The sequence below is a fragment of the Oncorhynchus mykiss genome, chromosome 5 (genome assembly GCF_057628025.1).
Source record: "Oncorhynchus mykiss isolate SJ-2025 chromosome 5, ASM5762802v1, whole genome shotgun sequence".
Lineage (NCBI taxonomy): Eukaryota > Metazoa > Chordata > Actinopteri > Salmoniformes > Salmonidae > Oncorhynchus > Oncorhynchus mykiss.
In genome coordinates, this window is record NC_143026.1 from 1,631,076 (window position 1) to 1,649,384 (window position 18,309).

Consider the following 18,309-nt stretch of genomic DNA (forward strand, 5'->3'; position numbering starts at 1 on the left):
AAGCAGAACCATTGTTTTCTCCATACTGTAGGAAACAGAACCATTGTTTTATCCATACCCTAGGAAGCAGAACCATTGTTTCATCCATACCATAGAAACATCACACACACACTCGCACAACACAGGAGGTTTGTGGCACCTGATTGCCTTGTTCACTAACTACTTCTCAAATATAATTAAATTCTCAGGCTGACTATTTTCTCTGTATACGTCAATGATGTCGCTCTTGCTGCTGGTGAGTCTCTGATCCACCTCTATGCAGACGACACCATTCTGTATACTTCTGGCCCTTCTTTGGACACTGTTAACAACCCTCCAGGCAAGCTTCAATGCCGTACAACACTCCTTCTGTGGCCTCCAACTGCTTTTATATGCTATTAAAACTAAATCCATGCTCTTCAATTGATTGCTGCCCGCACCCGCCCGCCCGACTAGCATCACTACTCTGGACGGTTCTGACTTAGAATATCTACAAATACCTAGGTGTCTGGTTAGACTGCAAACTCTCCTTCCAGACTCACATTAAGCATCTCCAATCCAAAATTAAATCTAGAATTGGCTCCCTATTTCGCAACAAAGCATCCTTCACTCATGCTGCCAAACATACTCTCGTAAAACTGACTATCCAACCGATCCTTGACTTCGGCGATGTCATTTAAAAAATGGCCTCCAACATTCTACTCAGCAAATTGGATGTAGTCTATCACAGTGCCATCCATTTTGTCATCAATTCCCCATATACTACCCACCACTGCGACCTGTATGCTCTCGTTGGCTTGCCCTCGCTTCATACTCGCTGCCAAACCCACTGGCTTAAGGTCATCTATAAGTCTTTGCTAGGTAAAGCCCCAACTTGTCTCAGCTCACTGGTCACCATAGCAACACCCACCCGTAGCACGCGCTCCAGCAGGTATATTTCACTGGTCACCCCCAAAGCCAACACCTCTTTGGTCGTCTTTTCTTCCAGTTCTCAGCTGCCAATGACTGGAACAAATTGCAAAAATCACTGAAGCTAGAGTCTTATATCACTAACTTTAAGCACCAGCTGTCAGAGCAGTTTACCGATCATTGCACCTGTACACAGCCCATCCAACTCCCTCATCCCCATATTGTTATTTATGTTTTGCTCTTCTGCACCCCAGTATCTCTACTTGCACATCATCATCTGCACATCTATCACTCCAGTGTTAATGATAAATTGTAATTGTTTCGCCTCTGTGGCCTATTTATTGCCTTACCTCCCTAATCCTACTACATTTGCACACACTGTATATATACTTTTTCTACTGTATTATTGACTGTATGTTAGTTTATTCCAACTCTGTTGTTCGTGTCGCACTGCTTTGCTGTATCTTGGCCAGGTCGCAATTGTAAATGAGAACTTGTTCTCAACTGGCCGACCTGGTTAAATAAAGGTGAAATAAAATAATAAAATAAAAAATAATATAGGGGAGGACAGGCTCATGGGAATAGGTGGGAAGGTATCATCAACATCAACATTTGATGACTTTCCATGTGCTCCGTTCCAGACATTATGAGCCGTCCTCCTCTCAGCTGCCTCCACTGACACACACACACACACTCCTCTAAAGTGTATCTATCTTGTGTTATTCCATCAGGTTCCGGGTGGCTCTGTGGAGGAGACGTTAGCAGGAGAGGTGATTCTGTCTGTGCTACACATCACGGTGACTAAACCTGCTCGCTACACATGTCTAGCCTCCAACAGACACAGCGCTGGGGCCAAGTCTGCCAAATCTTCAGCCGGAGTCACTGTCCAAGGTAGGCCCCCATCACATCCCTTGAATGTCACCCTATTGCCTGTCAGCCTCTCTATCTACTACGTTAGACCAAAGTGCTAAGGGGTAGCATTAGCAACAGCACACCTATCCTGTGTTTTAGAACAATGTGCTGTTTACCCAGTGTGTTGGTTTGAACTCTGCTGTTTTGCTAGCTGCTCTCAGTCTGTGGTGTGTGTGTGTGTGTGTGTGTGTGTGTGTGTGTGTGTGTGTGTGTGTGTGTGTGTGTGTGTGGTCTCTCTGAGTATATTCAGCTGTGTCTCCTAGTCAGCTCAGGTTTTTCTCCTCTCTCACTCCCCATTGTATCACTGTTTTACCTCGTAGACCCCAAACCGAACTCTAACCTCAATCAGCAACTTCCAGGCTTGTAATAGACCAGACAATGTTACCAAGCCATAGAAAACCCAGTTTAATCTGAAGAAAAGTTGCAGAAAATGCATTTGCTATGATTTGAAATAAAATACTTTGTTTTGGCTCTTCAGACCAGACCCTCAGGCCCTCTGCATGGGGTCAACAATGTGAGGCTGTTCCCACACACACACCTGGCAATGGGTTGCCCATCCCCTTTTCACACCCACTGCCACACATACATACAGGACTCCCTGGTCTCCTCACTGCTAAGATCTGGCCAAAACAGCAGCATGTTCTCCCTGTTCAGTAAAAAACAATGGGTAGCTGTCTCCTCTCCTTACAGATCAATAACCTGTGTTTATCTGATTCTCCTGGGTCCTGCTCTGCTGCTGGTCAATGGATCCTGTCCCTTCCCTGTAGAGTGGAGGTAAGACTGGCCTCTCCTATTGGGTGTTTGTTGTGTAAATACAGGTTGTATAGGACACAGGTTGTATAGGATACAATACAGGTTGTATAGGGTACAGGTTGTATAGGACACAGGTTGTATAGGACACAGGTTGTATAGGACACAGGTTGTATAGGATACAGGTTGTATAGGTTACAATACAGGTTGTATAGGATACAATACAGGTTGTATAGGATACAATACAGGTTGTATATGGTACAGGTTGTATAGGATACAGGTTGTATAGGATACAGGTTGTATAAAACACAGGTTGTATAGGACACAAGTTGTATAGGATACAGGTTGTATAGGACACAGGTTGTATATGGTAAAGGTTGTATAGGATACAGGTTGTATAGGTTACGATACAGGTTGTATAGGATACAATACAGGTTGTATAGGATACAATACAGGTTGTATAGGATACAGGTTGTATAGGACACAGGTTGTATAGGATACAATACAGGTTGTATAGGACACAGGTTGTATAGGACGCAGGTTGTATAGGATACAATACAGGTTGTATAGGATACAGGTTGTATAGGATACAGGTTGTATAGGGTATAGGATACAGGTTGTATAGGATACAGGTTGTATAGGGTATAGGATACAGGTTGTATAGGATACCGGTTGTATAGGATACAGGTTGTATAGGGTACAGGTTGTATAGGGTACAGGTTGTATAGGATACAATACAGGTTGTATAGGGCATAGGATACAGGTTGTATAGGATACCGGTTGTATAGGATACAGGTTGTATAGGGTACAGGTTGTATAGGGTACAGGTTGTATAGGATACAGGTTGTATAGGGTATAGGATACAGGTTGTATAGGGTACAGGTTGTATAGGATACAGGTTGTATAGGGTACAGGTTGTATAGGACACAGGTTGTATAGGATACAATACAGGTTGTATAGGATACAGGTTGTATAGGATACAGGTTGTATAGGATACAGGTTGTATAGGGTACAGGTTGTATAGGACACAGGTTGTATAGGATACAATACAGGTTGTATAGGATACAGGTTGTATAGGATACAGGTTGTATAGGGTACAGGTTGTATAGGATACAATACAGGTTGTATAGGATACAGGTTGTATAGGACACAGGTTGTATAGGATACAATACAGGTTGTATAGGACACAGGTTGTATAGGACACAGGTTGTATAGGATACAGGTTGTATAGGATACCGGTTGCATAGGATACAATACAGGTTGTATAGGACACAGGTTGTATAGGATACAGGTTGTATAGGATACAGGTTGTATAGGATACAGGTTGTATAGGATACAGGTTGTATAGGGTACAGGTTGTATAGGGTACAGGTTGTATAGGATACAGGTTGTATAGGGTACAGGTTGTATAGGATACAATACAGGTTGTATAGGACACAGGTTGTATAGGACACAGGTTGTATAGGATACAGGTTGTAGAGGATACCGGTTGTATAGGATACCGGTTGTATAGGATACAGGTTGTATAGGATACAGGTTGTATAGGGTACAGGTTGTATAGGATACAGGTTGTATAGGGTACAGGTTGTATAGGATACAATACAGGTTGTATAGGATACAGGTTGTATAGGATACAGGTTGTATAGGATACAGGTTGTATAGGGTACAGGTTGTATAGGATACAGGTTGTATAGGGTATAGGATACAGGTTGTATAGGGTACAGGTTGTATAGGATACAGGTTGTATAGGGTACAGGTTGTATAGGACACAGGTTGTATAGGATACAATACAGGTTGTATAGGATACAGGTTGTATAGGATACAGGTTGTATAGGATACAGGTTGTATAGGGTACAGGTTGTATAGGACACAGGTTGTATAGGATACAATACAGGTTGTATAGGATACAGGTTGTATAGGATACAGGTTGTATAGGGTACAGGTTGTATAGGATACAATACAGGTTGTATAGGATACAGGTTGTATAGGACACAGGTTGTATAGGATACAATACAGGTTGTATAGGACACAGGTTGTATAGGACACAGGTTGTATAGGATACAGGTTGTATAGGATACCGGTTGCATAGGATACAATACAGGTTGTATAGGACACAGGTTGTATAGGATACAGGTTGTATAGGATACAGGTTGTATAGGATACAGGTTGTATAGGATACAGGTTGTATAGGGTACAGGTTGTATAGGGTACAGGTTGTATAGGATACAGGTTGTATAGGGTACAGGTTGTATAGGATACAATACAGGTTGTATAGGACACAGGTTGTATAGGACACAGGTTGTATAGGATACAGGTTGTAGAGGATACCGGTTGTATAGGATACCGGTTGTATAGGATACAGGTTGTATAGGATACAGGTTGTATAGGGTACAGGTTGTATAGGATACAGGTTGTATAGGGTACAGGTTGTATAGGATACAATACAGGTTGTATAGGATACAGGTTGTATAGGATACAGGTTGTATAGGATACAGGTTGTATAGGATACAGGTTGTATAGGGTACAGGTTGTATAGGATACAATACAGGTTGTATAGGATAACGGTTGTATAGGGTACAGGTTGTGTAGGATACAGGTTGTATAGGGTACAGGTTGTATAGGATACAATACAGGTTGTATAGGATACCGGTTGTATAGGATACAATACAGGTTGTATAGGATACCGGTTGTATAGGATACAGGTTGTATAGGATACAGGTTGTATAGGATACAGGTTGTATAGGATACAGGTTGTATAGGATACAATACAGGTTGTATAGGATACAATACAGGTTGTATAGGACACAGGTTGTATAGGATACAGGTTGTATAGGATACAGGTTGTATAGGATACAGGTTGTATAGGATACAGGTTGTATAGGGTACAGGTTGTATAGGACACTGGTTGTATAGGATACAATACAGGTTGTATAGGATACAGGTTGTATAGGATACAGGTTGTATAGGGTACAGGTTGTATAGGATACAATACAGGTTGTATAGGATACAGGTTGTATAGGACACAGGTTGTATAGGATACAATACAGGTTGTATAGGACACAGGTTGTATAGGACACAGGTTGTATAGGATACAGGTTGTATAGGATACCGGTTGCATAGGATACAATACAGGTTGTATAGGACACAGGTTGTATAGGATACAGGTTGTATAGGATACAGGTTGTATAGGATACAGGTTGTATAGGATACAGGTTGTATAGGGTACAGGTTGTATAGGGTACAGGTTGTATAGGATACAGGTTGTATAGGGTACAGGTTGTATAGGATACAATACAGGTTGTATAGGACACAGGTTGTATAGGACACAGGTTGTATAGGATACAGGTTGTAGAGGATACCGGTTGTATAGGATACCGGTTGTATAGGATACAGGTTGTATAGGATACAGGTTGTATAGGGTACAGGTTGTATAGGATACAGGTTGTATAGGGTACAGGTTGTATAGGATACAATACAGGTTGTATAGGATACAGGTTGTATAGGATACAGGTTGTATAGGGTACAGGTTGTATAGGATACAATACAGGTTGTATAGGATACAGGTTGTATAGGGTACAGGTTGTGTAGGATACAGGTTGTATAGGGTACAGGTTGTATAGGATACAATACAGGTTGTATAGGATACCGGTTGTATAGGATACAATACAGGTTGTATAGGATACCGGTTGTATAGGATACAGGTTGTATAGGATACAGGTTGTATAGGATACAGGTTGTATAGGATACAGGTTGTATAGGATACAATACAGGTTGTATAGGATACAATACAGGTTGTATAGGATACCGGTTGTATAGGATACAGGTTGTATAGGATACAGGTTGTATATGGTGTTCATTGTACTGATACAAATATTTTTCTAATACTCATTTCAAATAATATTTTCAAAAACCTGGTTTAAATGCATGAGTGTATTTGAGTGATTGAATTTTAGGATTTCAAATATTTAACCACTTGTCTTTTGAAATGAATAATATCAAAACAATTAGTAACAAATGTCTTTGTTGAAATACCCTAAATAGTATTTGAACCCTGGTCTGATGTGATACAGTATATAATATGTTGTCTCTTTGTTCCAGGCTGTATAAAGGCAGTGGGGGTTATTGTGGTGCATACCGTGGTAATGTGTGTCGGGACATGTTAAGGAGCGATGCCTTGGTCTTCTTTAACTCCTCCCTCAACGACCCCGAGGACACACAGGAGTTCATGGTTCAGAGCGCCTGGGCGGATCTCGACAGACTGGGCATGCTCTGTAGCCCTGCCGCCCACTCCCTGCTCTGTCATCTCTCCTTCCAGGACTGCATCCCTTCTGGCCTGGGACCTGTTCCTAAACCAATCTGCAGGTAATCCTTCTGGCCTGGGACCTGTTCCTAAACCAATCTGCAGGTAATCCTTCTGGCCTGGGACCTGTTCCTAAACCAATCTGCAGGTAATCCTTCTGGCCTGGGACCTGCACCTAAACCAATCTGCAGGTAATCTGCAGGAACCCTACACGAAGTGTACACAAATGTGTGTCATAGACAGCACGCTCATTTAATAACATTGCAGTTGAACTGCATCCCAATGTAACTGCTTCATGATCTAGGAAAGTCATCCTTGTGTATAGCACATAGCCCACATTCTGCACACAGATGGCTGTCGGCTTTGGGATCGTCTGTAACATGTTGTCACGGTTGGATACAGTGTGTTGTCTTCCAATGTTTGATTACAGTGAATATTGGATGACGTTTCTCTAGCACAGTAAAGTAAAGAAATGGTACAGTCATGGGCCTATGTAAAACACACATATGTGTTTTGGGTTTGGGATCTTCTGGCCACAGCCAACAATGACAGCATCAACAGTGTTGGTTGCTGTTTCTCTACTGTGTTACTCCAGGGAGCACTGTCTGGCAGTGAAGGAGCTCTACTGTCGTAAGGAGTGGTCCCTGATGGTAGGGAACTCCCATAAAGGCCAGTACTCCTCTGGCTCCTCTGGCCTCTCTATCCCCATGCCTGACTGTATGGCTCTGCCCTCACATCACACAACACCAGGAGCCTGCACACCCATCCCCTTTGTCGGTAAGATATACTGAAACATGTTGTGTCCCAAATGGAACCCTAATCCATTTAGTGCAATACTTTATCCAGAGCCCTATGGGCCTAACCGTAGCCCTAACTTACTGTACCGTAGCCCTAACTTACTGTAACGTAGCACTAACTTACTGTACCGTAGCCCCAACTTACTGTACCGTAGCCCTAACTTACTGTACCGTAGCCCTAACTTACTGTACCGTAGCCCCAACTTACTGTACCGTAACCCTAACTTACTGTACCTCTAACCTTAGCCCTAACTTACTGTACTGTAGCCCTAACTTACTGTAACGTAGCCCTAACTTACTGTACCTCTAACCGTAGCCCTAACTTACTGTACCGTAGCCCTAACTTACTGTACCTTAGCCCTAACTTACTGTACTTCTAACCTTAGCACTGACTTACTGTACCTCTAACCGTAGCTCTAACTTACTGTACCTCTAACCTTAGCCCTAACTTACTGTACCTTAGCTCTAAATTACTGTCCCTCTAACCTTAGCCCTAACTTATTGTACCTCTAACATACTGTACCTCTAACCTTAGCTCTAACTTACTGTACCGAAGCCCTAACTTACTGTACCTCTAACCTTAGCCCTAACTTACTGTACTGTAGCCCTAACTTACTGTACCATAGCCCTAACTTACTGTACCGTAGCCCTAACCTTAGCTCTGTCCTCAGCTTCCTAATACGAATATACTCTCTAATACTAATCTACTCTCTAATACTAATATTTTCTCTAATATTAATCTACTCTAACACTAGGGGCGGCAGGGTAGCCTAGTGGTTAGAGCATTGGACTAGTAACCGAAAGGTTGCAAGTTCAAACCCCGAGCTGACAAGGTACAAATCTGTTGTTCTGCCCCTGAACAGGCAGTTAACCCACTGTTCCTAGGCTGTCATTGAAAATAAGAATTTGTTCTTAACTGACTTGCCTAGTTAAAAAAATATATATATACTCTAATACTTTTCTATACTCTAATACTAATCTATATTCATGATTTTTCTCAAACACTCTGTCTTTTAGATATAAAGAAAGATCAAGTCACGAGTAAGTTTAGTTTCATGTATTTTATCTCAGTTCTAAGAATTATACTTTGTAAATAGAATACAGTGGGGCAAAAAAGTATTTAGTCAGACAATTGTGCAAGTTCTCCTACTTAAAAAGATGAGGAGAGGCCTGTAATCTCCATCATAGGTACACTTCAACTATGACAGACAAAATGAGAAAAAAAATCCATAAAATCACATTGTAGGATTTTTTATGAATTTATTTGCAAATTACGGTGGAAAATAAGTATTTGGTCAATAACAAAAGTTTATCTCAATACTTTGTTAGATACCCTTTGTTGGCAATGACATAGGTCAAACGTTTTCTGTAAGGCTTCACAAGGTTTTCACAAACTGTTGCTGTTATTTTGGCCCATTCCTCCATGCAGATCTTCTCTAGAGCAGTGATGTTTTGGGGCTGTTGCTGGGCAACATGGACTTTCAACTCCCTCCAAAGATTTTCTATGGGGTTGAGATCTGGAGACTGGCTAGGCCACTCCAGGACCTTGAAATGCTTCTTACGAAGCCACTCCTTCGTTACCCGGGCGGTGTGTTTAGGATCATTGTCATGCTGAAAGACCCAGCCACGTTTCATCTTCAATGCCCTTGCTGATGGAAGAGGGTTTTCACTCAAAATCTCACAATACATGGCCCCATTCATTCTTTCCTTTACACGGATCAGTCGTCCTGGTCCCTTTGCAGAAAAACAGCCCCAAAGCATGATGTTTCCACCCCCATGCTTCACAGTAGGTATGGTGTTCTTTGGATGTAACTCAGCATTCTTTGTCCTCCAAACACGACGAGTTGAGTTTTTACCTAAAAGTTATATTTTGGTTTCATCTGACCATATGACATTCTCCCAATCTTCTTCTGGATCATCCAAATGCTCTCTAGCAAACTTCAGACGGGCCTGGACATGTACTGGCTTAAGCAGGGGGACACGTCTGGCAATGCATGATTTGAGTCCCTGGCGGCGTAGTGTGTTACTGATGGTAGGCTTTGTTACTTTGGTCCCAGCTCTCTGCAGGTCATTCACCAGGTCCCCTCGTGTGGTTCTGGGATTTTTGCTCACCGTTCTTGTGATCATTTTGACCCCACGGGGTGAGATCTTGTGTGGAGCCCCAGATCGAGGGAGGTTATCAGTGGTCTTGTATGTCTTCCATTTCCTAATAATTGCTCCCACAGTTTATTTCTTGAAACCAAGCTGCTTACCTATTGCAGATTCAGTCTCCCCAGCCTGGTGCAGGTCTACAATTTTGTTTCTGGTGTCTTTTGACAGCTCTTTGGTCTTGGCCATAGTGGAGTTTGGAGTGTGACTGTTTGAGGTTGTGGACAGGTGTCTTTTATACTGATAACAAGTTCAAACAGGTGCCATTAATACAGGTGGAGGACAGGGGAGCCTCTTAAAAAAGAAGTTACAGTTTTGTGAGAGCCAGAAATCTTGCTTGTTTGTAGGTGACCAAATACTTATTTTCCACCATCATTTGCAAATCAATTCATTAAAAATCCTACAATGTGATTTTCTGGATTTTTTTCTCTGATTTTGTCTGTCGTAGTTGAAGTGTACCTATGATGAAAATTACAGGCATTGGTGGCTGACTAAATACTTTTTTGCCCCACTGGTATGTAAAAAAAAAAGTGTTAATGTATTTTTTTTTAAACGTTATATACAATACTACATTTCTTACTTGCAGTCTAATAATGATGATTTGTCTGAACAGCAACGTGTTACAATGACAAAGGAAGGTTCTACCAAGGACCAGTCAACATCACCGGCTCTGGTATCCCCTGTCAGAAGTGGAACCAACAGGTAAATCACTTTAATGGTTAATAAATTAAATACAAATTCTTAGGGATAGCCCCCCCTTTTTTCAATTTTCAGCTAAAATGACACCAAAATATAACTGCCTATAGCCCAGGCCCTGAAGCAAGGATATGCATATTCATGGTACCATTTGAAAAGAAACACGTTGAAGTTTGTGGAAATGTGAATTGAATGTAGGAGAATATAACACAATAGTTCTGGTAGAAGAAAATACAAAGTAAAAAACAAAAGTCATTTTTCTATCACTATTTTTGAAATGCAACAGAATGGTCCGTGTTCTAGCCATCACTCTGGTTGTAATTCCGATGGTGTCCACAAGATGTTTCAGACGGATAACTTGAAGTATGAGCGAACTACATGACATTTAGTGTGAAGTCACCCAGGCACATTTGGGCAAATCATTTACATTCATGTTTAATTTTTTTGCAAGATTATCGCCAAATCTGTATACTTGGACTTTGATTTAGCTTTTACGGTATTAGTAGCCATATTATAAGTTCAACATTTGCAAAACAACCAGTTTTTAAAACTTCATAACTCTGAATATTCTTATAATTTTTGTCCAAAAGGAAAAGGCATGCTGTCGCACAAGGTTAGCAGCTACAGTACCGGATATTCCCGTAAAGCCCAGCTCATTGGCTATCTAGCTAGCTTTGTTTGACCCCAATTGGTGCTTATTTGACAAAGATACAGTCGATCAAATGAAGACCGGCTGCATCATCAGCGTGCCATGAAGGCGTCGCTCTCTGATCAAATTTGGTGTCCTATAGGATATAACCCCCCCCTCACCTAATGATATAGGGAAGTCTGGTTACGTTCTAGGATCTCTGAGGAATACATACGGACGTCATTTGACCGGTTAAAACAACGTTTAGGGTTAGAGTTTCACAGATTCCTTTCTTTGCAAATTCAACGAGTGATGATACATTCTGAAATCTTGCTCTGATGTAAGTACACATTTCACCTTCAGAGGTGAATTTATCAATATGAATTATCGCGGTGAAAAAAATGTGTTTTGATGCTCTCCTCAAACAATAGCATGGCATTTTTTCACAGTAATAGCTACTGTAAATTGGACAGTGCAGTTAAATTAACAAGAATTTAAGCTTTCAGTCGATATAAGACACTTATATGTACCGACATTTGTTGTTTCTCTAAAATCTGCAATCGTGATACAAGGAGCTGCATGATTTACAACTGTCCCGTTGACGGGACACCTATCCCTAAGTGTCCCGAGTTAACTGGTTGCCCTTTTCTTGTGGCAACGGGTCACAAATCTTGCTGCCGTAATGGCACACTGTGGTATTCCACCCAATATATATGGGAGTTTATTGAAATTGAGGTTGTTTTCAATTTTTTATGGGTCTGTATAATCTGAGGGAAATATTTGATTCTAATATGCTCAGACATTTGGCAGGAGGTTAGGAAATTCAGCTCAGTTTGAAGATACATTTGTGGGCATTGTGTCTACTCTTGAGAGCCAGGTCGGCCTACTGCGGCCTTTCTCAATAGCAAGGCTATGCTCACTGAATCTGTACATAGTCAAAGCTGTCCTTACGTGTGGGCCAGTCACAGTGTACTCTCTGTTTAGGGCAAAATAGCATTCTAGTTTGCTCAGTTTTTTTGTTAATTCTTTCCAATGTGTCAAATAATTATATTTTTGTTTTCTCATGATTTGGTTGGGTCTAATTTTCTTGATGTCCTTGGGATCTGTGGGGCCTGTTTGTGTTTGTGAACAGAGCCTCAGGAACAGCTTGCTTAGGGGACTCTTCTCTAGGTTAATCTCTCTGTTGGTGATGGCTTTGTTATGGAAGGTTTGGAATCGATTCCTTTTAGGTCGTTTTAGAATTTAATGGCTCTTTTCTGGATTTTGATAATTAGCGGGTATCGGCCAAATCCTGCTTTGCATGCATTATTTTCTTTAACCTTTATTTATCTAGGCAAGTCATTTAACCTCTAGTGACACCCCATCCCGTGAACGGGACCGTTGTCATCATCTGACACTAATTTGCATAACGCAACGGACATAAATATCCCTAGAAAATATTCCTATTCCATGAAATCACAAATTAAATATATTGAGACACAGCTTAGCCTTTTGTTAATCGCCCTGTCATCTCAGATTTTCAAAATATGCTTTACAGCCAAAGCTAGACAAGCATTTGTGTAAGTTTATCGATAGCCTAGCATAGCATTTTGTCCAGCTAGTAGCAGGTAACTTGGTCACGGAAATCAGAAAAGCAATCAAATTAAATCATTTACCTTTGATGAGCTTCAGATGTTTTCACTCATGGGACTCCCAATTAGATAGCAAATGTTCCTTTTTTCAAAAAATATTATTTTTGTAGGCGAAATAGCTCCTGTTTGTTCTTCACCTTTGGCTGAGAAATCGCCTGGAAATTGCAGTCAAGAAAACAGCTAAAAATATTCAAATTTAGCTCCATAACATCGACAGAAACATGGCAAACGTTGTTTATGATCAATCCTCAGGGTGTTTTTTAAATATCTATTTGATAATATATCCATCGGGACAATTCGTTTTTCAGTAGGACCGATTGGAGTAATGGCTACCTCTGTATTTTACGTGAGAATCTCTCTGGCAGCATCAGGTGATCACTTGCGCAATGTAGCCGCTTATGGGTATTCTTCAATATAAATGCGTAAAACTACGTCACAATGCTGTAGCCCCCTCGGGAATATGGAGAAAGAGTAATCTGGTTGATAGCCCATTCACTGCTCAATAGGGACTAATTGGATATATATATATATATATATATCTAGGCAAGACAAAACACACATGACGACAAGAAAGACAACACTACATAAAAAGAGACCTAGGACAAAAACATAGCATGGCAGCAACACATGACAACACAACATGGTAGCAGCACAACATGGCAGCAGCACAACATGGTAGCAGCACAACATGGTAGCAGCACAAAACATGGTAGCAGCACAACATGGTAGCAGCACAAAACATGGTACAAACATTATTGGGCACAGACAACAGCACAAAGGGCAAGAAGGTAGAGACAATAAAGCAGCCACAACTGCCAGGAAGATGATTGAGCCCAGACCTCACAACCATAAAAGGGCAATGGGTTCAATAACTGTTTCAAGTATTTTTAAGATCCTGATTGGTATGTCGAATTTTGTGTTCCTTTTGATTGCATAGAAGACGCTTCTTGCCTTGACTCTCAGATCGTTCACAGCCTTATGGAAATTATCTGTGGCGCTGATGTTTAGGCCGAGGTCTGTATAGTTTGTGTGCTCTAGGGCAACAGTGTCTAGATGGAATTTGTATTTGTGGTCCTGGTGACTGGACTTTTTTGGAACACCATTATTTTGGTCTTACTGAGATTTACTGTCAGGGCCCAGGTCAGACAGAATCTGTGCAGAAGATCTAGGTGCTGCTGTAGGCCCTCCTTGGTTGGTGACAGAAGCACCAGATCATCAGCAAACAGTAGACATTCGATTTCAGATTCTAGTCGGATGCTGCAGACTGTTCTAGTGATCTCATCAATGTGTTGATGTATACAGTTGAAGTACACCTTAGCCAAATACATTTAAACTCAGTTTTTCACAATTCCTGACAATTAATCCTAGTAAAAATTCCCTGTTTTAGGTTAGTTAGGATCACCACTTTATTTTAAGAATGTGAAATGTCAGAATAAGAGTAGAGTGATTTATTTCTGCTTTTATTTCTTTCATCACATTCCCAGTAGGTCAGAAGTTTACATAAACTCAATTAGTACTTGGTAGCATTGCCTTTAAATTGTTTAACTCGGGTCAAACGTTTCAGGTAGCCTTCCACAAGCTTCCCACAATAAGTTGGTTGAATTTTGGCCCATTCCTCCTGACAGAACTAGTGTGACTGAGTCAGGTTTGTAGGCCTCCTTGCTCGCACACACTTTTTCAGTTTGTCCCACATATTTTCTATGGGATTGAGGTCAGTGCTTTGTGATGGCCACTCCAATACCTTGACTTTGTTGTCCTTAAGCCATTTTGCCACAACTTTGGAAGAATGCTTGGGGTCATTGTCCATTTGGAAGACCCATTTGCGATCAAGCTTTAACTTCCTGACTGATGTCTTGAGATGTTGCTCCAAAATATCCACATAATTTTCCGTTTCATGATGCCATCTATTTTGTGAAGTGCACCAGTCCCTTCTGCAGCAAAGCACCCCCACAACATGATGCTGCCACCCCCGTGCTTCACATTTGGGATGGTGTTCTTCGGCTTGCAAGCATCCCCCTTTTTCCTCCAAACATAGCGATGTGCATATGTGTGACTTTCATGTTGATGCCCTCTTTGCGGGAGTGGGCGGCATGGGGTGGGCAGGAGTGGGCTAGCTGATCTGAGGGGGCCTAAATGGGGTGTGGGCATGGTTGTCCTGGGGGGGGGTGTTGATTGGGTTGGGGTGTGGATGTGGCTGGTGGGGCTGTGGTCTGGATGTAGGTCCTCTCATCAAAACACACATGACGACAAGAAAGACAACACACATAAAGGACCCACTGTCCTCTCGTCGTGGGTCCTCTATGTGTAGGTCCGGGCGGGTGTCTGTGGCTCCCTTTAGGGTCCGGGCGAATGTGGGCACTGCTGATTGTATAGGTGGACCTGGTCATAAAGGCTGTTCAAGTCCAGGGTGTAGTGGTGGGCCAGGTAGACATTTGGTTTTGAGTCACGGGAAATACTTGCATTTAACTTATCATTCAGTCCTTATAAATTTAAATACACTGCTCAAAAATAACACTAAAATAACACATCCTAGATCCGAATGAATGAAATATTCTCATTAAATACTTTTTTCTTTACATAGTTGAATGTGCTGACAACAAAATCACACAAAAATTATCAATGGAAATCAAATTTATCAACCCATGGAGGTCTGGATTTGGAGTCACACTCCAAATTAAAGTGGAAAACCACACTACAGGCTGATCCAACTTTTATGTAATGTCCTTAAAACAAGTCAAAATGAGGCCCAGTAGTGTGTGTGGTCTCCACCTGCCTGTATGACCTCCCTACAACGCCTGGGCATGCTCCTGATGAGGTGGTGGATGGTCTCCTGAGGGATCTCCTCCCAGACCTGGACTAAAGCATCCTCATACCACCCTCATGGAGTCTGACCATTTGAGCAGACACATGCACATTTGTGGCCTGCTGGAGGTCATTTTGCAGGGCTCTGGCAGTGCTCCTCCTGCTCCTCCTTGCACAAAGGCGGAGGTAGCGGTCCTGCTGCTGGGTTGTTGCCCTCCTACGGCCTCCTCCACGTCTCCTGATGTACTGGCCTGTCTCCTGGTAGCGCCTCCATGCTCTGGACACTACGTTGACAGACACAGCAAACCTTCTTGCCACAGCTCGCATTGATGTGCCATCCTGGATGAGCTGCACTACCTGAGCCACTTGTGTGGGTTGTAGACTCCGTCTCATGCTACCACTAGAGTGAAAGCACCGCCAGCATTCAAAAGTGACCAAAACATCAGCCAGGAAGCATAGGAACTGAGAAGTGGTCTGTGGTTACCACCTGCAGAACCACTCCTTTATTGGGGGTGTCTTGCTAATTGCCTATAATTTCCACCTGTTGTCTATTCCATTTGCACAACAGCATGTGAAATGTATTGTCTATCAGTGTTGCTTCCTAAGTGGACAGTTTGATTTCACAGAAGTGTGATTGACTTGGAGTTACATTGTGTTGTTTAAGTGTTCCCTTAATTTTTTTGAGCAGTGTATATTATTGTAATATTATTTTTTTCTTGGCTTTAAAAGTAGCTTCAGACTTAACATGACATCACTCAGTTCCAGATTGGATGGTGTTTTCAGGTTTCTGTTGTTTGTTTGCCAGAGCATTTGCTGTATATCTTGGACATAATAAACTTTGGTAGTAGGAATCCTTCCAGGTGATTTTGTCCAAAATCAGGTTGTAGGTTGAGAGTTTTGATTTGGCGTGAAGGTTATGTTGAAAAATGCGAGAGATCATCTGCTCATGTCTCTCTCTCTGTCTCTGTCTCTCTCTGTCTCAGGGTCCCCACCTGCACCGTCTCAGTGTGGATGTATTATCAGAGCTGAGGAACGCACAGAGCTCGTGCCGGAACCCCGGAGGAGAAAATGAGAAGCCCTGGTGTTATACAACCAACCCCAACATCCGCTGGGAATACTGCAACATTCCCAAATGTGGAGAAGGTACATCCTTTGAAAACAAAGGTGCTATTTAGACCCTCAAAGGGTTCTTCGGTTGTCCCCATAGGAGAACCCTTTTGGTTCCAGGTAAAACCCTATTGGGTTCCATGACGGTTCTACATGGAACCCAAAATAGTTATACCTGGAACCAAAAATGGTTCTGCCTCTAATTAAAAAAGGGTTCTCCTATGGGGACAACTGAAGAACAATTTTTGGAACCATTTTTTCTAAGAGTGTAGGGATACTGCAGCTTTCCCAAATATGACTTCCAAAAGACTTGGAGACCTGATCAGGAAGAATATGGGCCCTACCTACAGTGCATGGCTAGGGCCAAGGTGGTTTTCCTGTTCAGGTCTTGAGAAAAAGGGCAATTATTGAGCTACTAATTGAGGTAAGATCCATCTTGTGATGACAGCCTTGACTCTCTGTCCCCTCAGTGGGATTGAAGACTGTTGACTCTCTGTCCCCCCAGTGGTAGTGATGACTGTTGACTCTCTGTCCCCTCAATAGTAGTGAAGACTGTTGACTCTCTGTCCCCTCAATAGTAGTGAAGACTGTTGACTCTGTCCCCCCAGTGGTAGTGAAGACTGTTGACTCTCTGTCACCCCAGTGGTAGTGAAGACTGTTGACTCTCTGTCCCCCCAGTGGTAGTGATGACTGTTGACTCTCTGTCCCCGTAGTGGTAGTGAAGACTGTTGACTCTCTGTCCCCTCAATACTAGTGAAGACTGTTGACTCTCTGTCCCCGTAGTGGTAGTGAAGACTGTTGACTCTCTGTCCCCTCAATACTAGTGAAGACTGTTGACTCTCTGTCCCCCCAGTGCTAGTGAAGACTGTTGACTCTCTGTTCCCTCAATACTAGTGAAGACTGTTGACTCTCTGTCCCCCCAGTGCTAGTGAAGACTGTTGACTCTCTGTCCCCTCAGTGGTAGTGAAGACTGTTGACTCTCTGTCCCCCCAGTAGTAGTGAAGTCTGTTGACTCTCTGTCCTCCCAGTGGTAGTGAAGACTGTTGACTCTCTGTCCCCTAAATAGTAGTGAAGACTGTTGACTCTCTGTCCCCTCAATACTAATGACCACTGTTGACTCTCTGTCCCCTCAACACTAGTGAAGACTGTTGACTCTCTGTCCCCTCAATACTAATGACCACTGTTGACTCTCTGTCCCCTCAATACTAGTGAAGACTGTTGACTCTCTGTCCCCTTAATACTAGTGAAGACTGTTGACTCTCTGTCCCCCCAGTGGTAGTGAAGACTGTTGACTCTCTGTCCCCCCAGTAGTAGTGAAGTCTGTTGACTCTCTGTCCTCCCAGTGGTAGTGAAGACTGTTGACTCTCTGTCCCCTAAATAGTAGTGAAGACTGTTGACTCTCTGTCCCCTCAATACTAATGACCACTGTTGACTCTCTGTCCCCTCAATACTAGTGAAGACTGTTGACTCTCTGTCCCCTAAATAGTAGTGAAGACTGTTGACTCTCTGTCCCCCCAGTGGTAGTGAAGACTGTTGACTCTCTGTCCCCCCAGTAGTAGTGAAGACTGTTGACTCTCTGTCCCCTAAATAGTAGTGAAGACTGTTGACTCTCTGTCCCCTCAGTGGTAGTGAAGACTGTTGACTCTCTGT

General features: G+C 42.4%; 1 protein-coding gene across 1 annotated transcript in view; it reads left to right on the top strand.

Annotated features, from left to right (window-relative positions):
- Positions 1-18,309, top strand: part of musk (muscle, skeletal, receptor tyrosine kinase) — a 64,805-nt gene that overhangs the window by 24,485 nt on the left and 22,011 nt on the right. Inside the window, exons 7-13 of the mRNA XM_090236600.1 lie at positions 1,620-1,779; positions 2,568-2,574; positions 6,649-6,912; positions 7,446-7,627; positions 8,665-8,688; positions 10,409-10,497; positions 16,536-16,695. Coding sequence (XP_090092726.1) covers positions 1,620-1,779; positions 2,568-2,574; positions 6,649-6,912; positions 7,446-7,627; positions 8,665-8,688; positions 10,409-10,497; positions 16,536-16,695 — 886 coding nt within the window. The remainder of the gene's footprint in view (positions 1-1,619; positions 1,780-2,567; positions 2,575-6,648; positions 6,913-7,445; positions 7,628-8,664; positions 8,689-10,408; positions 10,498-16,535; positions 16,696-18,309) is intronic.